The 24,601-nt window shown below is 41.2% G+C and overlaps 2 protein-coding genes across 2 annotated transcripts; both read left to right on the top strand.

Annotated features, from left to right (window-relative positions):
• The first annotated feature begins 3,080 nt into the window (after nt 1–3,080).
• LOC135477166 (Na(+)/citrate cotransporter-like) lies at nt 3,081–15,812 on the top strand. Its single transcript, XM_064757320.1, has 18 exons — nt 3,081–3,239; nt 3,817–3,932; nt 4,300–4,359; nt 5,441–5,579; nt 6,041–6,111; nt 6,522–6,600; nt 7,062–7,132; nt 7,602–7,732; nt 8,078–8,195; nt 8,669–8,800; nt 8,926–9,054; nt 9,675–9,776; nt 11,027–11,131; nt 11,568–11,659; nt 12,222–12,322; nt 12,521–12,682; nt 14,581–14,718; nt 15,642–15,812. The coding sequence occupies exons 1-18, from the start codon at nt 3,081–3,083 to the stop codon at nt 15,810–15,812; spliced, it is 2,076 nt and encodes a 691-aa protein (XP_064613390.1).
• A 4,082-nt stretch (nt 15,813–19,894) lies between these two features.
• On the top strand, nt 19,895–22,302 carry LOC135477167 (uncharacterized). The gene is made up of 3 exons (XM_064757321.1): nt 19,895–19,915; nt 20,948–21,046; nt 21,373–22,302. Exons 1-3 carry the CDS (start codon nt 19,895–19,897, stop codon nt 22,300–22,302), a joined length of 1,050 nt encoding a protein of 349 aa, XP_064613391.1.
• The last annotated feature ends 2,299 nt before the right edge of the window (nt 22,303–24,601 follow it).

Below are 24,601 nucleotides of genomic sequence, written 5' to 3' on the forward strand. Positions count from 1 at the left end.
AAAATTAGCATATTAATTTCCGAAAAGAGCGTTGATCTCTTTATACAGCGTAAATGATTGAGACTGGCCTCTTTTGACCATCGACAACCAGACGCTAATTGTGTGCATGTATGTGTCTTTATCTTCAGGATTGTATATAGTCGATCGGCGGGGGGTTGACCGTGGGATGGTGATAAAATTACTATAAACAACGAACACGGTTGTCACAGGAATCTACAGAAAAAAACAATTAAACAAAGAAAAAAAATTAAAGAGAAAGAAAACAACAAAATCAACAATAACAAAACAACGAGGTAAATATTCGCCGACGCACGCAAGAAGTCAAAAGTGTAATTCCTTTTTAGCGGTATCTTTTCTTATCAGGCTTCAATGGTTCACCTCCAGCTGTTGTGATTGCTGGTATACAGCTGTAATGTAAACTGAGTGACACTTTCACTTGCTATTATTACGTGAATAATCTATTGCTGTCACAGACACGGTCGACAAATCATAGCAAAGACAGCAAGAGATCGTAAATGCATACCGTCACAGGAAGAATAGAGCTACAGGTATAGGCCATTTTGTTGGTTTAATTCATTCTTTTGTTTGACCATGTATACAGTTGTAAAAATTCAACCTCAGTATTTGATTTGATCGAACGGTCAAGTTTGATCGCATTTGAGAGCTGTTTATTGATATTGTCACGCGATCGTAACACGTGACAATCTCAAAGTTATTATAAATCAAACACATTTATGTCATGTTTCACAAGTGGCATAAGCGAGAAAGGTCTGAATTTGAAGTCGATAGTCACAAATACCATTTTTCAGTTAATGTAAATTTCCCAAAGCAAAACTCGATGATGTCATGCATTTATAGATACATACATAAATTGTGCATTAAAAAAACCTGTCCGTTTCAATTATTTATTTATTTATTTATTTATTCATTTATTTATTGATTTGTTTATTTGATTGGTGTTTTACGCCGTAATCAAAAATATACCATTCATACGACGGCGGCCAGCATTAAGGTGGGAGGAAACCGGGCAAAACCCGGGGAAACCCATCCGCTGGAGACCTTCCACAAATCTCCTTCCCACTATCGGATTTGAACCAGCGCCATGTGTAACCTGGCGATTGATTGACTCGATTGATTGCGTTTATTAAAATAACATATCGCTGTATAGAATGATGTAAGTAGTGGGTACGAGCAGAAAGGCTATCATTTGTCAGTGTTCAAACAAGCCCACAGCTTTCGTTCAGGTAAACCTGACCTACATGTGTATGACGATCATATTTACACGTTAGATTTCCAGATATAACCCATCTCGACCCAAATTCACGCTCATCTCACTGAGTGTAGACAAAGAGGTATGCATACACTATAAGATATAACCCCCACCATGCATAGATACAGATTAACACCCTTTAATGATCTGGCATTGTCTATTGTTTAAACTGAAAGAACAAATATTTTTCAGAATAGGCACATGTAACTATGCATTGTCTTTATAGCCCTCCATAATTATTTGACAGATGAGTTTCTTCTCGTTCTTCTCTTTCATTTATTGCTTTAAAATATATGTCCTGGCTGTGGATTTGATGTTTTAAATACAACAAAGTAAACCCACGTGACCTATATACGGTTTTACTTCTACATTCAAACAAGCACTATAATTAGTCATGGAATCTTATGGTGAGTATCTCGAAGATCAATCTGGAGAGCTACTGTCTAATTCGTGTATTTTCTGTTTATTTAGATGTTCAAAGAACTGGCAGTTCATACTTGTCCTAGCTACACCCCCAGGGTTAACAGCAAACACTTAGCCCAGTGTTTATGCACTGACCCCACAGTTGAAAGACGAGCGTGCCCCAGGTGGAGGAATGAGTTGACAGTTTTCGGGTGTTCCTAAAACCGTATAGAGGTTTGTTAGCCCAGGGTCGGGTTGATCACGACGCCTCTATGTACCTGTTAGTCATTCCATGAAAAATTGTTTCTAGTGTGGTTTAAAATATCCTCCACTCTAAAGCGGACTTGAAGCTGGACAAGTGTGTTAAGTGTGTGCACCGTTTGCTGGACAAGTGTGTGCACTGTTTGCTGGACATTTGATTTCATCCATGTTGCTGACTGAGGAACAACAACTACGTTTTCTCCATTGGGGATCCTGTCTGTCACTGCTCAGTTGCCCCATACCTTGATCGAGCCTGGAACTGTGTTTGATCTTCTGCAGGATGATGGTTTATATACCGCTATTCACTGGGAGTGTGTCTCGCAGCGTGAATTAGAGGAGCCTGACAGGGTCCGATCCACCTTAACAAAGTTAAGACATTTCCGAAGAAGATTACCCATAATTTGACAGCCATGGCTGGAAAAGATGTTTTGAAGGCACTCTGGGCAATACGCGGGCTAATAATGACATTAGTTACGCCCCTTGTCTTATTGCCTGCCATTTACTATATAGAGGGCGATGTAAGTATAGAACAAGAAGTAAAACAGGTACAGTCCTGTTCATCCCTACAGTGCACTTATCGCTCCCTATCCTCTTTTTACATGCCTGCTACCAGCAGACTTGCTTGGCGCACAAAGCCTGTGCGATGCTCGTTGGATTGTTTGTTATTAGCCTCATCACTAATGTCTGTGAACAGAATTTTCCAATTAAAATGTTTCAGGTGTCCTCTGGAATGCTGTGCATACATTATATAAAGCGAATGTATAATTTGTATTAAGTATAAGTAGAGACAAAGGTTGAGGCAGAGTGACTGTGTTTTCTAGCAACTCTTCCCGTATGATCACCGTGACCCCTGTGACGTTGGCGTTGTTAAATCTGCAAGTGGTGGCAGTGATGTAAAGCGAACCTAGGGGGCGGAGCATATGCCGTAAGGAGTATGAAAAGGACCAAAGTGTAGTTTGCTGCAACAGGTCAGCATGAAAATGAAAAGTTGAAATAAAGCCTAAAATGAGGCAATTTGACGAGAGGCCGTATTTCACGGGTTATGTGTGACCAATTGCCAATAATCACATTGCTTTCTCTGCTCTGCTTTTTCTCTCTATATTGTTAGTCGTCTATATTTATGGCCACTCTGTTACGTTAACGTAACATGTTACAGGCGGGAAAGTGCGCGTACGCCACGCTGATGATGGCGGTTTTCTGGATCCTGGAGGTGTTTCCAATCTCCGTAACCTCTCTACTTCCGGTGGTGCTATTCCCCATCTTAGGAATCCTCTCCGCCAGGGACGTATGCGCCCAGTACGTCAAGGTAACCATGGGCATGGTGATGCTTGAGGGATCATCACGTCTGAGGACGGACATAACAATCTTCTTTGTTCACCTTATCTGCACACTAAAATCTGATTCAGCACAGTTCATGGCTTTAATGGTGTATGTACTACAGAATTAATGAAGGGTTTTTTGTCATAAAATCATGAATCGGTTGTTGAAGACAATAATCTACATGTATGCTGTGCGCAGGTATTCTTCTTCTCTGCTCTTATCTGACTGCCGTCATAAACATATAAGTGAAATAATTTTGACTTCGACAAAGAACACCACCCAAAAATAATTAAATGAATACATTGTGCTTCTGGGTTTAAGTGGCATAATTTAAGTTCGCAGCAGAGCAGATGTCTGCATTCTTATATCATGTCTTTATAGGCCCCCCGGAGTTCATAAGTCTAATGGATGTCGTGAAATTTATTTAAACTGAATAATCGGAGATGAAGCTCCTGTTTTGCAGTCTGAGAATGTTGTGTACGAGAATAATCTGTGCGTCAAACTGGTGTGATCATACGCCAGAACAGAGAGCTGAGTTTGTTTTCCCCAAATCTGTTGGACAGGACTCCACCTTTATCGTCCTGGGCATCTTCTGTGTGGCAGCAGGGGTTGAGCGATGGAACCTTCACAAGAGATTAGCACTCAGGATACTACTGATCTTCGGTACAAAACCCCAATGGTGAGCTGTAGTCTAAAATGTTACCATATACGCAATCATCAAGTCAGCAACCGTTATGCACAAGGTAAGCTGCAACACATTTCTTGCTATGTGTTTCTCGCTATGTTTACTTCTGTATTCAGGTTGATCTTGAGGAGCACGTGTTGGTGTGGCACGTGTTTTTCTCGATGTTTGTCTCTGTATTCACTTTCATCCTGGGCTTGTTGGTGTGTAACGTGTTTCACGCTATGTTTACTACTGTGTTCAGCTTGACTTTGGGCATAATGGTGTGTAACGTATTGCTCTCTATGTTTACTTCTGTATTCAGGTTGATCTTGGGCCTGTAGGTGTGTAACGTATTGCTCTCTATGTTTATTTCTGTATTCAGGTTGATGTTGAGCCTGTTGGTGTGTAACGTGTTTCTCGCCATGTTTACTGCTGTGTTCAGGTTAATCTTGGGCCTGTTGTTGTGTAACGTATTGCTCTGTATCTTTTCTTCCCTGTTCAGGTTGATCTTGGGCCTGTTGGTGTGTAACGTGTTTCTCACTATGTTTACCTCTGTATTCAGGTTGAAATTGGGCCTGTTGGTGTGTAATGTATTCCTCTCTATGTTTACTTCTGTATTCAGTTTGATCTTTGGTCTGTAGGTGTGTAACGTGTTTCTTACTATGTTTACTTCTGTATTCAGGTTGATGTCGGGTCTGTTGGTGTGTAACGTATTGCTCTCTATGTTTACCTCCGTATTTATGTTGATCTTGGGCCTGTCTGCGTGAAACATATTGCTCTCTATGTTTACTTTTGTATTCATGTTGATGTTGGTTCTGTTGGTGTGTAACGTATTGCTCTCTACGTTTACTTCTGTATTCACATTGCTCCTGGGCCTGTAGGTGTGTAAGGTGTTTCTCGCTATGTTTACTTCTGTGTTCAGGTTGATCTTGGGCTGTTTGTGTGTAACCTATTGCTCTCTATGTTTACTTCTGTATTTAGGTTGATCTTGGGCCTGTTGGTGTGTAACGTGTTTCTCACTATGTTTACTTCTGTATTCAGGTTGATCTTGGGCCTGTTGGTGTGTAACGTATTGCTCTCTATATTTATTTCTGTATTTAGGTAGATGTTTGGGCCTGTTGGTGTATAACTTGTTTCTCGCCATGTTTACTTTTGTGTTCAGGTTGATGTTGGGCCTGTTGTTGTGTAACCTGTTTTTTCCTATGTTTACTTTTGTGTTCAGGTGGATGTTGGTCCTGTTGGTGTGTTACGTTTTTTCTCTCCATATTTATTTCTGTATTCAGGTTGATGTTGGGCCTGTTTCTGTGTAACGTGTTTCTCGCTGTGTTTACTCTTATATTCAGGTTGATGTTGGGCCTGATGGTGTGTAACGTGTTTCTCACTATGTGTACCTCTGTGTTTAGGCTGATATTGGGCCTGTTGGTGTGTGAAATGTTTTTCACTATGTGTACCTCTGTATTCAGGTTGATCCTGGGCCTGTTGGTGTGCAATGTGTTTCTTACTATGTGTACCTCTGTATTCAGGTTGATCCTGGGCCTGTTGGTGTGCAATGTGTTTCTCACTATGTGTACCTCTGTGTTCAGGTTGATCCTGGGCCTGTTGGTGTGCAATGTGTTTCTCACCATGTGTACCTCTGTATTCAGGTTGATCCTGGTCCTCTTGGTGTGTAATGTGTTTCTTACTATGTGTACCTCTGTATTCAGGTTTATGTTGTGTTTGTAGGTGTGTGAAATGTTTTTCACTATGTGTACCTCTGTTTTTAGGTTGATCCTGGGCCTGTTGGTGTGCAATGTGTTTCTCACTATTTGTACCTCTGTGTTCAGGTTGATGTTGGGCCTGTTGATGTGTAATGTGTTTCTCACTATGTGTACCTCTATTTTCAGGTTGATGTTGGGCCTGTTGGTTTGTAATGGGTTTCTCACTATGTGTACCTCTGTGTTTAGGTTGATGTTGGGCCTGTTGGGTTGTAATGTGTTTCTCACTATGTGTACCTCTGTATTCAGGTTGATGTTGGGCCTGTTGATGTGTAACTTGTTTCTCACTATGTGTACCTCTGTATTCAGGTTGATGTTGGGCCTGTTGGTGTGCAATGTGTTTCTCACTATGTGTACCTCTGTGTTCAGGTTGATGCTGGACCTGTTGGTGTGCTATGTGTTTCTCACTATGTGTACCTCTGTATTCAGGTTGATGTTGGGTCTGTTGGTGTGTAATGTGTTTCTTACTATGTGTACCTCTGTATTCAGGTTGATCCTGGGCCTGTTGGTGTGCAATGTGTTTCTCACTATGTGTACCTCTGTATTCAGGTTGATCCTGGGCCTGTTGGTGTGTAATGTGTTTCTTACTATGTGTACCTCTGTATTCAAGTTGATGTTGGGTTTGTTGGTGTGTGAAATGTTTTTCACTATGTGTACCTCTGTATTCAGGTTGATCCTGGGCCTGTTGGTGTGCAATGTGTTTCTCACTATTTTGTACCTCTGTGTTCAGGTTGATGATGGGCCTGTTGGTGTGTAATGTTTTTCTCACTATGTGTACCTCTGTGTTCAGGTTGATGTTGGGCCTGTTGGTGTGTAATGTGTTTCTCACTATGTGTACCTCTGTATTCAGGTTGATCCTGGGCCTGTTGGTGTGCAATGTGTTTCTCACTATGTGTACCTCTGTGTTCAGGTTGATCTTGGGCCTGTTGGTGTGTAATGTGTTTCTTACTATGTGTACCTCTGTATTCAGGTTGATGTTGGGCCTGTTGGTGTGCAATGTGTTTCTCACTATGTGTACCTCTGTGTTCAGGTTGATGTTGGGTCTGTTGGTGTGTGAAATGTTTCTCACTATGTGTACCTCTGTATTCAGGTTGATGTTGGGCCTGTTGGTGTGTAATGTGTTTCTCACTATGTGTACCTCTGTATTCAGGTTGATGTTGGGCCTGTTGGTGTGTAATGTGTTTCTCACTATGTGTACCTCTGTATTTAGGTTGATGTTGGGCCTGTTGGTGTGTAATGTGTTTCTCACTATGTGTACCTCTGTGTTCAGGTTGATCCTGGGCCTGTTGGTGTGCAATGTGTTTCTCACTATGTGTACCTCTGTGTTCAGGTTGATCTTGGGCCTGTTGGTGTGTAATGTGTTTCTTACTATGTGTACCTCTGTATTCAGGTTGATGTTGGGCCTGTTGGTGTGCAATGTGTTTCTCACTATGTGTACCTCTGTGTTCAGGTTGATGTTGGGTCTGTTGGTGTGTGAAATGTTTCTCACTATGTGTACCTCTGTATTCAGGTTGATGTTGGGCCTGTTGGTGTGTAATGTGTTTCTCACTATGTGTACCTCTGTATTCAGGTTGATGTTGGGCCTGTTGGTGTGTAATGTGTTTCTCACTATGTGTACCTCTGTATTCAGGTTGATGTTGGGCCTGTTGGTGTGTAATGTGTTTCTCACTATGTGTACCTCTGTATTCAGGTTGATGTTGGACCTCTTGGTGTGTAATGTGTTTCTCACTATGTGTACCTCTGTGTTCAGGTTGATCCTGGGCCTGTTGGTGTGTAATGTGTTTCTCACTATGTGTACCTCTGTATTCAGGTTGATGTTGGGTCTGTTGGTGTGTGAAATGTTTCTCACTATGTGTACCTCTGTGTTCAGGTTGATCCTGGGCCTGTTGGTGTGTAAAATGTTTCTCACTATGTGTACCTCTGTGTTCAGGTTGATCCTGGGCCTGTTGGTGTGTAATGTGTTCCTCTCCATGTGGATGAGTGCGGGGGTAGCAGTGATGATGATCCCAATTATGAAGACCCTGGTGGACAAACTGAATGAGGCGGAGATTTCCTCGCCAGGTTGTTATTACGTTTTTTGTTTTATGTCAGACCCAAGTGTTCATGTAGGTATATATTTAACACGTTAAACTTCAGCGCTCACTCCACTCACCTGAGTTTAGCTAGACGTATGTGGAAATTTAAAAATATCAAAATTTCAATGTTGCCTGAATGTATAGTAATTGAAATGTAGCTAACAATATAAGCCGTGGTGCACCATTCCCAAGCTCTAGTTTTACCAAATCAAAATGAACGTTTGTTTTACATGATTTACAGATAAACATAAAGGAGTTGAGTTTGATTTAGTATAGCCAAGGCAGTCCAGAAAATGATACAGTGTAACACATATGTCTGTTTGACTTGCAGATATTGAAATGTCAGATATTCCTGAGGAGGTGTCTCCAAACGGAACAGAGGACACGAAGTCATCACTTGATCGGAATACTGATCCGCATGGGGCTGAGAGTTCTTCAACACAATCACGGTATGTGTCAGTAGGGTTAGGTTTTGTGTACCTCATGTCATTGTACCCCACTAAACGAAAATTGAAAGATTTGTATTAAAGTATATATGATCAAACATATACCCCCACTGAACCATCGAACAATATATCATGTTAGAAAGGAAAATAGATACAAAAAACTCCTCGATCACACATTGTCAAATCCAACCTGATTGATGAACTGGAAATGGTCCCTAAATAATTGGTATGATGTTGTAGTGATGCATAAAGAGTGTAAAACAAGTACCATTTCAAATCTGTGATATGACCCGGCCCGGTTTTAATCCCATGTGTTCCGATGTCGAGGCAGAAGCTGGAACCGTTAGGCTACCGAGGCGGTAGCTGTGCATGATGTGTTTGGATATCTTTATTTTTTTGAATGATTCAACATCGTTGGACATAGGCTTGTTTTAACATCGGGAATTGAAAATATGTATGCTTTGAATTTTTTACAGGTCTGCTTCGGACACAAACGCGGAGCTTTATAAAGCGCTCAGTCTGTGTATAGCTTATGGAACATCTTTGGGGTCGACTGCCACTTTGACAGGTGGTCCTGTCAATCTGGTTATGCAAGGCCTGGCGGATCAGTAAGTTACCGCAATTATACCACAGAGATCACAGAAGTAATTATAAGATCTCCTTTACCTTGATGGTTATAATTCGTAATGAAAAGTAATGACATGTACCTGTGTCTCACCTTCTATCTCATCAGGTTTTTCGAGCGTTACGGTTTGACGTCGGGTGTGACATTTGGTAACTGGTTTGTGTACGCCTTCCCCATGGTTGTTATCATCACACTGCTCACCTGGCTGTGGTTTATCGTCCTTTTCCTCAAATGCAGGTTTGTCCATGTCTGCCTTATTCATTTACCTTCCTTAGACTTGTATTTTGTGGGCAAAGCATGGGTTAGGTATATTTGAACACAATAGAGGATGATATGTTTATCAAAAGGTACAAGAAAATAATTCAGTGAGTGTGCAAAATTCCATCGAGTTTTCAAAATTAATTTAGCAAATCTTCAGCAGAGAGCACTTGTTGACCCGTTATATAAAAGAACTACGGTATGTATTTGATTTGTTTATTTGATTGGTGTTTTACGTCGTACCCAAGAATATTTCACTTATACGACGGTTGCTAGCATTATTGTGGGAGGAAATCGGGCAGAGCCCGGGTGAAACCCACGACCATCCGCACGTTGCTGACAGACCTTCTCACTTACTCCACAGTATGTAGCAGGGTTACACAGTAGGCCTGTATACATATATGGTAGCTAAGATTCGCATCCAATCAGTTTTGCTTGTACTACTTATGCACATGTACCACTTATTGTGCTTGTGGATGTGCACATTTTGTACACAGTCCATTTTTATAATGCGTGAACATACATGGACCCTTCAAGAAATATCCATCAACATGATACTGTCACCGCAGGTAGGCCTCCTCAAAGTTCTATTCTTACAGAGGCTGTATCAGACGAGGGCATAATCCCGACGCTAGGGCAGAGGCTGAAGAGCGAGCTATGAAACACATCCGGCAGGAATACGCCGATATGGGATCCATCACGTGAGCTTTAGTTGTTCACATATTCGATACATATTTAATGGCGTACTCATTAATTTGAGACCAGTGTGTCTTTTGACGAAATATATACGGTATGTTTCCGATTCAGCTTTGAAACCTGTTGTTTTCGCTCGATTAAAAACTTGTTTTTCTGGAAACCTACAAACTGTAGCTCTTTGAAGTTAGTCAGGAAAATTCTCGGCAATGTAATCTTGCACAGTATTGAACTTTGTTCTTCAAGGTCGCTTAGTTTTTCGGACATATTGGATTTTCGAATCTTTAAAAATGTTCTCAAAAATCAATGGTCGGATCCTTCGAAAGTATGGCAGTCATGTAGAGCAATACTACTAACAGAAAGATTGAAGAAGACATTAAAATCTGTTAAAAAACTTAAGAATTTAAAGGTTTTAAATTTGACAGTAACCGTGATGTATTCCGGTGTATTTCGGGCCTGTCATTCCGAATCTCCTTTTGTTTTTTGTCTAAGGACGTGTCTTTTTGAAAGGTAATTAATTTTGGTGTTTGGCAGTTACGTAATTTCTGTCCTTGTCAAAGGAAATCTGTTAGAGCTCGAACTTTGTAATTTGCACCAAATTGTAGCCCAGAATATGTTCCTTCCGCGGTTTCTGAACACATTTGAGCTACGATAAAAAATTTTAATAGACATCTCCCTATTTCAGAAATAGAAATTTTGGCTCATTCACTAAATCTAAACCTATGGACAATCACATCTATTTGCACTTGCCAGATTTCAATGGACAAGCGTCATTGTCATGTCGCAGACTGCTCTGTTACTGAAACAGAAGCTGAATTCTATTCCAGCAGTCTACTTGGAAGCTCTGAAACTCCAAGAAGTTCTATTTATTCTCTTTCTGTAATATGCTTCTTTGTTGCAGGATGGATTTCCACCATTCTTTTATCTAGTGCTGCTTCACAGAGACGACTTACAGAAAGGAAATAAGTCGCCCCGCCCGAGCCATTATACTGATACGGGTCAAGAAGTCGTTGCACTATCTCCTTCAAGCTAAACGCCAAGCGAGGAATTACAACTTCCTCTTTTAAAGTCCAAGGTGTCACTCGACCCAGGATTGACCCTGGATCTACCGCTCCAGTAGTAGAAAAAGAAAACAATCGCTGGAAACCCTCGTTCGCTACATGTATATGTGCAGGTTGAATTAATTTAAAATTTGCCGTGTGTTAACATGCACCATTCTTACCGACATGCCACATTATACATTACACTTTACTTACAGATATCCGGAAATCATTGTGTTGACAGATCTCGTCATATTAATTCTTCTCTACATCACAAAAGATCTGTACCTCGCTCCTGGCTGGGACAGCGTTTTTAAAAAAGGGTAGGTCTATGTGCTCATAATTGTCAAAAACATTTTGATAGTTCCCCAAGTAGCACTTTGAGAAACTTTATATGTAATGTTTATAAGCGCATGTTTTACACTTATCAAAATGGAAAATGCCCATTTTTTAAATTGAAAATGGGCGCGATTAAAAGTGTCAGTTTTGATTTTACCATCATGCATTAACAGTAAAACGACATGAATGACGTCGTAGTTGTTCACGTCCATTGTGCATGATCGCCTAGCCATTTTATTTACCATCACCCACTTCGCCATCACCAGTTTCATCGTCATCACCGCCATCGCCATATCATCATTCTCATCATCATCATCATCATGACAATCGTACTCATCATCATTTCAATAATTACTGACAATAGTATATGGCCATGCCATGATTCGTTTCTTTAGTTTCCCCTCGGTGATTTATCTTCAGCTATGTTGGTAGTTCTGCGCCCACCATTCTGGCCGCCATGGTTCTCTTCGTCATACCAGCCTCCTCTCCTAGAGAGTTCATCAACAAGAGAGGTAAGAACTATAATTATGGTATAGTCCATATAAATTTATTTCCATATAAAACATTTACGTAGAATTAACTTACATGACTGTGAAAACTTTAATGATAATTTCACATTGTGTGGCAAAAAGGGTGTTCCCTGGTATTTACCAAACGGCATAAGCAAACCTATGAAAACGCCAGTTTAAGGGACAACAACTAATTTTAGGATTGGCCTCAATAGCGCTTGGCGTTCAGCATGAAAGAGATAGTGCAACGACTGGTTGACCCGTATCAGTATGATGGCTCCGGCGGGTCCGCTTACTTGCCTTCGGTAAGTCGTCCCATTGAAGAAGCAATAGAGACTGTAAAAAAAAAACTTTAGAATTCGGTTCTGCAACAAGGAGGCACATTACATGCATTCTAAGGACCACTTCGTCGTGATATGTCTGTATTTGTTAAATACGATGTTATCCCTCAAGCACTCACTCACTCACTAATTTTAGGCCACGTTGCAGACTGCACGAGTAGTATACATGAACGTAGTATAAACATGTTTAACTTTTAATAAAGGTTTTTCCTTATTTCCCCCAGAGTTCACCCCGATAATAACCTGGTCCGATGTGACGAAGACAGTGCCTTGGGGTGTCATCTGGTTATTAGGGGGAGGCTTTGCTCTGGTCCTCGCTTCTCAGGTATGCAGTGGTCGTGTTGACTTCAGAGTTGAAAACAGACATGATTCCAGCATACATGTATTTTGTTAACACCTAGATCAACACCTGCTTGTATGTTGTTGAACCCTGTGTAAAGCCTGGATTGGTGGACCACTTCTCGTGTCCAGTTTGTTGAAAACCGTACCAGCTGGTGATACTATTTACGTTTTTTGCTTACAGAGGTCTGGTCTGTCCGCATTAATCGGAGGCCAGTTCTCGGTGTTCTCCGGATTGGAGCCCTGGGTGATGACATTGATACTGAGTGCTATAACGGCTTTCTTGACAGAGTTCACCAGCAACGCGGCCACCATCACGATGCTGGTGCCTATTGTCGGCGAACTGGTGAGCAAAATGCTGGAAATCACAGCCAAACTTCCATCGGATACTGTCCTGTGGCACTGAATACAAGCCGCATGGTGCCAGACTGTGGGGCACACAACCACCCAGTACGGAGTACATTGTAGCTACATGCATCACGTGATACATGTAATTATAGAGCACGTGGTATGTCACTTCACGGGGACTCCTTAAATGGATAAAACAGAATGACCATGTAAAATGTCAGGGCGAATTCAAGAACGAAGGCTATTTCGTTGAATCTTTATCATATATTTGTCTAATTCCACAAACAAAGAACGGGGGGTGGGGGGGGGGGGGGTGATTCTTGGTGGTATACACATCTGCACTTTCAAAGTACTGATGTGTTTGTATTGATATTGTGTGGTCAATCTTTTTCTCGTAAATCGACACGGTACCGATACTGCACATTGTACAGTGTGCAGTGCTAAATACATGCTCAGTTGTAAGTTCAGGGATATAAAAATGAATAAATAACTCGTGTATTCTAACAATGCACAGAGCCCGTGTAGAACAAAGCCTTACCAATTAGGAGTGTCACTCATCGACGTGTAAACTGCATTTTTCATTAGACACCAGGGCCAAGTTGTCGTTGAGGGGAGGGGGTGACATAATAGCCACGTGACAGGACTTGTAATTTGATAGGCTCTTGTCAAACGGTGAATAATTAATGGCGAGAAACCGAAACGAGCTTTCCATAAGCTGTTACCTGCACGTCATTCAGTTCCGTGCTGTTCATCGTTCTTATAGCGGAGCTTGTCACACGTGACAAATTAGTTGAAGTGTGTTGTTTGTGAGCCACTTTATTCATGACAGAATCGTATGTCTAAACTGCTGTTCATTCTCGTATCTTTAGTAGGAGACGTAAATTGAGTCAATCGAGTAAAACACGATGTATTGCTGGATTTGTTTACTAATTATCACACTGTCTACGCTGCTCTGGTTTTTCGCGATCTCCATACTGTACATAGTGTTTTAGTTCATGTGATCAATCTACTCAAGCCAGGGTTCAGATTTCCGAACGGAGCATGCTCTCGATATCGAAAATAACAGATGTACAGTAGATTTTTTTTTTTTTTTTAATTGGTGTTTTACGCCGTACTCAAGAATATTTCACTTATACGACGGCGGCCAGCATTATGGTGGGTGGAAACCGGGCACAGCCCGGGGGAAACCCACGACCATCCGCAGGTTGCTGGCAGACCTTCCCACTTACGGCCGGAGAGTGTACAGTAGAGCATGTCATTACCGGGCTCACTGTTTGTAATGTTTCCACCATGGTCCACGTCAGCAAATATCTCCTACACTGGGCATTGACCATCACAGAGGCAACACACGACACTATAACATCTACAAACCTCCATGGTATATCATAGCTACATTAAACTACCAAGTGTTTCGAATGTGCGCCGGGAAGCTTGTGATCGGTTCTGCAGGAGTGCATTGGTTTTGTACCGGGTTCCTCTTTCTTTCCGCCATCTATAAATTTCACCGCCATGTGAAGTGCTCACAAATTCTTGACTTGACGTTAAAAACATCATATGAATGAAGAAACGAAATTATTGGCAAATATACATTTTCTGTCCCGTGTTCAGACATATATACCTTCTGAAAAATCCGACTAATCGCTGAATATTATCTAAAGGCCTGACTTTCGACCTATCTATTCAAAACCTTGGGGAAGGTAGCTAAAACAGAGAATACAAACACGAATCAGGATAGAGGTCGCTATAAATCACGCATAAACCCTACCGGCGTTTTACGTGTTGATAAATTATTGACTTTAAAGTCAATAATTTATCAACAGATAAAAGTCAGATAAATGAATGAACGAAATGACTAGTGAAAAATACATTTTCAAAACCGTCTTTGTTTTATTTTAGGCTATCCAGTTAAACTTACATCCCATGTCGCTGATCTTCCCAATCACCATGGCGGGGAAGTTTGCGTTCATGACACCCATAGCATCTCCTCCTAACGCCATTGTGTTCTCCATGGGAGCCCTCAAAATCAGGGATATGGTGAGTGAGGACATGTTATCACAATGTCGTGATAATATCTTAACATTCTGGTAGAAGTAAAGTCTGTGAATAGTTGATTCTGGCTTTACATCACCTCAATTGTACATCAATCCTATTGCGAGATCAGCTATTGTTATGCGTCAGTATGAAGACTTTATTTATTTATTTATTTACTTGACAGGTGTTTTACGCCATACTCAAGAATATTTCACTTATACGACGGCGGCCAGCATTATGGTGGGAGAAAACCGGGCCGGGGCCGGGGGGAAACGCGCGACCATCCGCAGGCTGCGGTCAGACCCTCGCACGTACGGCCGGAGAGGAAGCCAGCATAGGCTGGATTTGAAATCACAGCGACCGCATTTGTTGGAGGTCAAGATATTGTGTTTTAAGGTATCCACGCGTACTTGTGGCTCTTCCTGATAAATACGGTCTGGCAAGGTAAGGTAACAAAACAGCAAAAAAAGGGGCTACTCTCTGACGGAACTAATGTAACATTAGGCTCAGCTATTAGTTCCTTGTTTACTTTTTGAGAAGATACCGCAGTGTACGCATGTTCCACGTGACCGTTGCTGTCCAATAAAATTCACGGTATTTAACGGTAATTCCGCAACTATACTATTGTAACTCGATATGTGGACCATGTTACACTTAGCGTATCTTTGTCTGTTCCCGTGGTGGAAATTTCTTTGGTAAAATTGTTGAGTTGACAGGACCTCAGATGTGAATGCTGATCCGAAAATCTTTCCTTAAAACTTCACGATCAGTTTTACAAAATGATTTGTCAGACTGTCAGAAATATTCATGATGCTGAAATTAAATGTTATCCAGTGTCTTACCTGCTGTTACCTTCCTACGTCCTTTTCCGAGCTAATTAAGTGAATACATTTACCGAGGTGAAAATTAACCCGTTCTGTTTTTAGGTCATTGCAGGATTTGTAGTCAACCTGATCTGCCTGCTGGTGATGAACGTAGGAAGTCAGACCTGGGGTAGGGCATATTTCGGCTGGGACGTTTTCCCGGAAGCCTTGAGGGTGAACGGGACTCTCACTGACACCACAGAAAATCACACGCTGATTGGCCAGACGGCTTAAGAGAACACGCATGTGCAGCACCAAATTGAGTGTGTGGTGTCACAGTCTGACCAGAACGCCAGTAAAACTCGTAGCAAGACCCGAATCCACAAAACCAGTCTGATAGATCCAAATTTAAGAAAAGATTCAAGGCTTACTTTTAGACAATTTGACTTAAATTGGTAACACTCATTAAGTGGTATTTTAATACAAACATATCAAAATTCCAATCACTTGGACCGTGAGTTACGTATTATATCGAGTTTTAAGTTTTTGTTAAAAGACAAAGCACTTGGTGGAATCTTCCGTGGATTTTTTGTCTTCTGGCAATAAAAAATTTCTCAGTTAAGTTCACCAAAAATGTTACCAATTTAAAATACACAATCAGTAGACTACCGGCGCATTGATATGTTATAGTCCCGATCTTTGAATCTTTATACAGCCATCAGAACTTCATGTCTTTTTACGTGCCTTTGTTGTTGGACATGTACATGTATTATGTTTTTTTAAGAATTGTGCTGTTAGTTTTAATGATTTGTTTTGGAATTGTATTTCTGGCTTATTTTTTTCATATTTGCATCTTTGAATATATCTGTTGCCCCATATGTTCGATATTTATTTGTATTGTTTCTTGTCAAGAATTGCATATGTAGTGTGGCATGGATTATAGCATGCAAAAATCAAACATGAGCCAGGTCTTGGCCGGTGGTATATTTTTCAAAGGACATTTATTTGTTCATGTATTCGCTGTACAAATAAATGTCCACATATACTGTGTATGCTTGTGAGGTAGCGAGCCCATGTCGCTAAGATGCTCCCGTCGCTGAAGTATCCTGCCGAAAACGCCAGACATTACACCCCACCCAGTCACATTATACTGACACCGGGTCAACCAGTCATGTCTACTTGCACTAACCTCTCAGTGCTGAGCGCCAAGTGAGGCAGCAGCAAATACCGTTTTTTAATGTCTTTGACGTGATCCAACGCGGATTTGATCCCAGGTCTTCCAACTTCGAGACGGACGGTATAACCAATAGGCTGCCGAAACGGCCGTGTACGTGTATATTGTTTGAAAGGTACAAATAATGATGTACCATTCTCTGATGACAGCCGGCTTGTCATGTACGAGGGGATGCAAAAACAAATAAATAAATAAATAAATATTACAACATACATGCACGTGCATTTTCTCTATATTTCCCATGAACTCGTCTATTTATTTGTGATTTCTTCTTGCTTTCCAACTCTGTTGCACTACAAGAGTAGCAAACTTTTATCTACTGATGTTTAATACTGACGAAAATAGGAAAAATTTTCCCCAACTCTAAGGTATCTAGGCCCCATCTGAATAAGCCGTTCTTCCTTTGTAATGGACGAGTAACGCGTTAGACGCGTTTGCACAGAAAACGTTATTACATAGACTGGAATAGAAAACAGATTATACACCTTAGACCCAACTGGCTCGAGGCGGTAAAAGTTACATTGGATTATTTGAGTGTTTACAAACTAATTTCCTTCCCTGCTGAAGGATGAAGACTCCGCCGCTTCCGTACCGTTTATCGTCAAATAATCAAAGGCGTTTACAAAAATAGATAAAAATCAAGGACCGCAATTTTCCTGATTTTTGTTTTACTCAAAACATAATTAGTTTTGCACGTTGTTCTAGGATTATTGTGTTATTTGACACCATATACCTGCCCGTATGACTCTGGCGCATGATGATGTGACATGGGGAATATTGCTCTGAGAATATAAAAAGGGTACGATTTTTCTTTAGTATACTAATATTTCAGATATGCTCATTAAACTGTGACTGTGTTTTATTCTAGATATTCTCTCTCTTCTATTCTTTCGAATCCACAGGGGCTATTCAGTTTGGCAAATTGGACAAATCGCCAACTCTTGTCGTCATGTCTGAATACATGCCGCCAACAGTCAACCGTATATATAAGGGGGATAGCCTAGAGGCAAATGTCCAGTTAAAGGAGAAGAAACATAAAAACGATGCCAAATCAGTTGAAAGAGAGTCGAAACTTTTTCTTTCAAGAGAAAAGAGTATTCGGAAATATTTTTGTATGGTGGGTTTGTGGGACCAACTTTTATCGTTGTTGCATAACAATATTCTAAATAGGGATGTGACCCTTGTCTAATAAATGTTTAAAATTTTTCTTCTTATGGAAAAATGGGAAAAATATTGAACATCACATTTAGGAATAACTTTTCGCACTTTTTCATCTGAACTTTTTGTCATTTTTATGTTTTCTCCACCTTCACAAGCCTGCAAATTTTATACAAAAATCTTGAGCAGCTCTATCACCTAAAGATCTTTTGATTACTGAATGTTAATATTAGTTGCCAGAGAGAGCTTAAGCAAACTTACATGTGTATGTCTGTTGTAGGGGGTCAAAGGGTCAGACTTGCCTATAGTTGCTGGCAATAGTATACCTTTTATTTCCCGCACTGTGGGGAGTATACATTCAGACATGGTTGCTGGAGTTGGAATTTCTTATACCTTGATAAGTTTTAGGCTGGATGGAAACCGGGTAGAGTCCAACAGAAACGTACGAACATCAGCATGGTTCTGGCAGACTTTTCCGGCTAAGACTGGACAGGGAGCCAGTCAGAGCTGGACTGGAATTCACAGCAGCGGCATTGGGGGAGAGGCTTCTAGTTTTATTGTGCTGCACAAGCACGCTAACCACTCGGCCAAATAGGAAAATAGGACTACAGAAAAAACACCTTAAGTCTTTGAAATAAAATCTTTTCAGTAGTGAGAATATGCTTCTATTTCAAGACACTATTTGTCTGTTCGGTGTGCGTCTTAGATGGAAAAAGAACGTAGAGCTTCCCATCAGTGGACGTTTTGATCTGTGCTATTACATAATAAACCTACATATATTCATGTTCAACTAACTAGCAAACCACGCAAAGGAATCAGAACGATGAAGGAATGCTTGTGTGTTTCTGTTTTTTCCCTTCCTTTGGCGAAAGAGAGAGGTATTAATTTGTATGTGTCTTCTCCGACTGTCTGGCGTTCGTTTCCAAGCAATAACCTCTCCAATAGCTGCCCGATTGTGATTTGTGGAAAGTCAGGTCAAGTTCGTGGACCAGACTGATCCTACGTGTTCGAGACCGCGGACACCGGCTACTTCACTCACACGAGGCAGTGGCAAGCAGACACTAAGGTGAAAGATAACAGGGGAAGGTACAAGGAAATGAACAACACTGGACGATATTCTGAGAAGTACGACAGAACAACATGTGCACAGCATATATAAATTGTGAAGGTCAACTAAAACACGATTTTGGAATTATGACGCTGTGAAGAACAGTTTTGTATTAACTCACATTTTATTTAGACAATGTTTTCACAGCGGTGTGTCAGCGAGTAAGCATGTTGGCAAAAACGTCAAATGCCAGGATGTCTGCGATCTCGAATAGTGGCACATATAGTGAATATGTTGCAAACCTACTCATAGGTCGATGGTATCAGGGCAGTGCCTTGGAAATAGTGCAACATCAGATCCTGAACATAAGTTTTGAATATTAACTAACCTTCGTAATGTTGACTGGTCGTTGGTTTAGATACAATAATTATATCAAATAATATCCAATTTCGTTAAAACTCAAAATGTGTGGCCTCTTAAATCAAGTTAAAAATTAGCTTGATTCACTCAAGGATTTTGGTATTTAGCGTAACAGATTCGTTCTCTGAGATAGCTTGTATGTTCTTTGACATCAATCACAGTGTGCTGCCATTGATGGACATCACTCTCATCGGGTCAGACAGCATCTCTATAGCATTACTTAACCACAGACCCCGATTTGGAAGTCACAGAAATATGTGTAGGGCTTGCACCCGAATAACAATGAGCTTCATTGACACCCAATCGCCAAGGAGACAACTTTATGTCCACCGGAATGCACTAAAAGTCGGTCAGATGTCAAGGCCGTGACTGTTCTTGGGAAGCCATATACTACCTGTTAGCCTTGGTGACCGCTGTAACGCTGTGAGAAACGTTCAAAGTTACCTACGATCACAATTTTTGACATGAAAAAGTTGTCCGCTTAAACCTCGTGGAAGGTGATCGAATGCGTAAGATATGGGGTTACCTGATCACAGGGTAAGTGTTATGAAAACGGATTTTTATGTATAAAATATTCTGAGCATGGCCCCGTGTTCTATGGCCAGCGGCCAAACATAATACTGGCCGCTTTTGTATAACTGAAACATCCTTGAATTATGACGTTAGGCAACAATCAAAGTAGTAAATAAATCCTAATAAATAAGCGAAAGATTTACTTACTTACACGTATATGATTGATTAGTGTTTGGCGCCGTGCTCGAAAAATATTCCACCTGTGCAATAGCGGGAGCTCGAGGAAAACTACACCTTCGTTTATTGGTACCGGTGTTGATAGAGAGCCGCGTTTGACGGCATGTTACTGTATTCCATTCAACTATTTACTGCTCATTATTTATGTGTATATATATATATCTGGGTGTTTGTTTTAAAATCCATGGTCTGTTTATATTATTGTTGCTATTTTTTTTTTATTAAAACGGTTGCTAAGACAAACTTTACCAATACTTTCGGATCTAGACAATCGTTTACACTGGCGAAGTTTGGAGCGCCTTCTGGCAAACGGATAAGACATAGTGTCCCTGTTCTGAAGGCCTAGCTTGTTTCCCTCATTCAAGAAATACAATTATGAAGGTGGCGTTTAACTAAGTTATGTCAGGTACCTGTAGAAATTAGGGTACAATGTATATGAGGAGAAAATTCAGGAGGTGTGAGAACAAACTATGGATGTCTGGATAAGGCATTGTTGTATGGAGAGAAAAATACATGTATACCCTAAAAACTCTTCTGTTAAAAAGACAAAATGCTAAATTTTGGTGGCAAAAATGATTATGTTGTTGCTACAAACCATTATGTTATCAACAGAAGCCCACAACAGACTACCACTGGGAAGGCTTTATATCATTGCCCCCCCCCCCCCCCCCCCCACACACACACAAAATGCATGGCCTTTTAAATTGTCCTTTTGGTCATTGTTGGAATTCAGCTGAACTTCAGTTCATACGGAAATTGGTTCACAAGCACAGTCAGTGGCCCGACTAAAAATATACTGCTGTTTTGTTTCTTTTCAAGGTTCTGCCGAATGGTCCCCCCAAAGCCCGTCTTATAATGGGACTCCGACCTATCGTCCTCGTAATGATCTTAGTCTTGCTGGGACTAGGAGCTTTATGTGTAAGTGAATGGAGAACTGAGGGCCGGCTTGAACAAAGCCGTTCCAACGTTTTCGTACATGTCACTGCCTTGATCAATCAGATAGGTTGTGTAGACCATATGTGGGCATAGTTGTTACGTTACAGTAATGTTAAGATTGCTTCGTGCAAGTGGACGTATGAGGTGTATAATTATGTGGTACGTTTTCATAAAATTTTATTCTCTCTTGAGAGCATTTGTTGATGTATAAGCACATGTGGCACAGCATGGTGGTAAATACGCCGTCTCATGCAAAATACTTGAACACGGTATGATTCGTAATGCTAAAGTTTGCGTCTATCTCTTAGGTTATATATACAAGAAGTTCAAAACTGCAACCAATTTGGATCACACCCACGAGATATCGGGATCTGAAATATACGCTAAGGGACCATCGTAATTTTACCATCGTGTCGGCCTACTTTAACCTGGGAACGCTAAGGAAAGGCTTTAAAACGACGCTAAGTCCAGGACTCTACCGACAGTGGGCTTCATTCTTGACTAGGATACTTAACCCCTTGGTCTTCTACACCGACGACGTTGAATTCAAAGCTCTCATTGAATCTGGCCGTGCACATTTACCGAACCTCACCAAGGTAATATATGTTAAAAAGAGAGAAACTTTCTGGGCCTTCAGCTTAAGAGACAAGATACAGAGAATTTATGACGACCCCAAATATCCAAAATATTATCCGGGCACCGTCTCGGCAGATTATAGTTGTGTTCAACACGTAAAGTATGAGCTTATCACTGATGTGTTGAACAGGAATATTTTCCCCGCTCGCTACTACGCATGGCTGGATGCGGGCTACTTCCGTGGGATTTCAGGCTCAAATGCCCAATACCGCCTTGACGTCCCACATGATTTTGACGATTCCAGAATCGCCTACACTGAAATTAAGAGGCCTAAAAGTAAACTGTCTTTCCATTCAGTTATAGTCAGAAATAAACTCTGGGTCGGTGGCGGTATGTTCATTGGTACCGCACAGAAGTTACGTGGATTTTTCATGCAGTACCAGAGAGCTGTGGAACTGTCTCTTCGGCTCGGCATAATGAATGTAGACCAGACGATACTGTGTGCGATGTTTACTGAGAACGGCCGGAAACTCGTGCAGCCATCTGTGGAAGTACAACCGTACAGACCACCAAAGGGACACAACCCGTGGTTTTATCTAGGATATCGCTGCCTCTGGCGTGTCAAGTCCACAAGAGACCAAGACATCGGTACTATGATTTGAATACGTCGAGTTAATCGAGGTGCATAATGTGTCATAAAAGTATCGCTTTTCATATGTATTATACTGCGTGAAGACTTTTTAAATCAAATATTTAATTATGTATATACTGCATTTGATTCTTGTTTAACGCCATATTCAAGATGTTTTCACTTGTACAATTGACGTTCAGTATTATTGGTGGGGGGAATCGAAGTGCTCGTGGGTCCTCCATGGCCAAGTGTGTTAGCACACCAGTGCGGCGCAATGACCCGGGCGCCTCTCACCAATGCGGTCGCTGTGAGTTCAAGTTCAGTTCATGTTGGCTTCCTCCCCGGCCGTAAGTGGGAAGGTCTTTCAGCAGCCTGCAAACGGTCGTGGGTTTGCCCCAGGCTGTGTCAGGTTTCTTCCCATCATAATGCTGGCCACCGTCGTATATATGAAATATTCTTGAGTACGGCGTAAAACAGCAATCAAATAAATAATTAAACAATTCGAATGGCTCGTGGTACACCACAGACTTTCGGTAAGTTGTTGATGATCTTTATCGCATGTGACGTAGAGATATGTACATCATTTTGGTAAAAAAACAATTAAGTTGTCGCCAGTGCCTCACAAACAGACACTATATGTAAATGATGCCAGTGATACTATTCTATTTCACTTCGGGCCAGTCCAGAAGAACTTGAGTTTTTCTTTACATCATTGTCTACTTGGAGATTTTTGTATTGACGATTGTGTGGTACACCTTGTCGAAGACACAGTGTCCACTTAGGTCTGTCCACTTATAATGAGTGACAAACGGTCTTTGGGATGATCATGCCGGGTTTGTCTATGATACACATTCCACATCAACACTCTACCCAGCTATGAGGTTAAACATATGCATGACTCCAGTGCCGACATAATCCGAGTACCCACGTTACCTGAAGACACAGACTTTCCGTGATGAACGGTATGTGCTTGGTCTCATGAACAATTTTGATTCGAATCGCCCAGAAGAATGACCTTACCATATACACCCACTACCCCAAATTATGCATGGTTGCATTATCTGGAATAACAGGAGCTCTCCAGCTTGACATGAATATTTGGAGTTGTGTTTCGTTTTCTCTCTATGTATATTTGCTTTTCCTTTGGTTAATCAGCTTATGGTTCATTAATTATTTGTGGATCCCCAGCTTAATAAGACAACCGAATATATACAGGCACTACTGTTTTAATCACACGTTTGTTTCACTGGGCATTAAAACGTTATAATAACTTTTTGAATCTGGCATACTTTAGAGGGAAGTACCCAGGAACATTTTATTTACACGACTCTGGACGACCTTATAATAGGTCTACTGGGACGTGATCGAAAGTCCTTCAGTAAATAAACTTCCTGCACCCTCACCCTAAGGCGCGAGGACCCACACAAACATCCCCGCGGAACACGTGTTCCACCCAGCTGAAAACAAGGTCGTCAGTGGAAACACACTTGGAGGGCATACTCTTTGCAGCGCACGCATCTCTCTCTACCTTTCTCTTTAAATCCCTGGCACCAATAGACAAGCTTCACCCTTGGAGCCTGTGAAACGAACGTAGGCTTGTTTAGGTTTAGCCTCATAATCTGTGTCCTCCATCGGAACTATTTAATCAGCATTCATCAATAAAATTGTTCTAAGTTTTGGTTACAATCATGTAGAACATACTCTAGATAAAGAGATGGATGTGTATAGATTAGAGACAAATGTTGACACCGATTGTTTGTGTTTTCTGACATCACTATACCTGTCTCATCACCAGTTATGCCATTGGTGGCAGTGATGTGAAGCGAAAACTAAAGAGCGACGTTTGCCCTGTAATGAGTAGGCTTTGAGAGCTGCATGCCCAGATGCCCCGGTGCCCGATTGACCAGGTGAACAGAAACGATTGCACGGCGTTCAGGGTGTTAAACACTGCAAGTGGGCGGAGAGACATGAAAAAATCCTTATTTTCACCGGAATGAAAACAACCCTGTGACTACAGACCAACTTGTATGTAATCAAATGAAAGCACAAAACCACTGTTAATCCTGCTGTCCTGCCTAATAATCCCGTTGAAAAACGTAGCAGCTGTGCCAGCAAGCCTTCCGGTAAAAACCATGCAAAACTCCTCTCAGTTAGTTACGCGCCAGTTACTTAAAAACAGTACACTACTGCTGCACACCTGCAGATTAATGATATAGTATGATGAGTCAAAGGGGACCAACAGTTTAGTGTCAGCTTCGACCCCTGATTCCCTTTAGCGCAAACAATCATTACCTTATAACAAATACAATCGGCTGGTGATTCCTACCACG

Source organism: Liolophura sinensis, chromosome 10, assembly GCF_032854445.1.
Source record: "Liolophura sinensis isolate JHLJ2023 chromosome 10, CUHK_Ljap_v2, whole genome shotgun sequence".
NCBI lineage: Eukaryota > Metazoa > Mollusca > Polyplacophora > Chitonida > Chitonidae > Liolophura > Liolophura sinensis.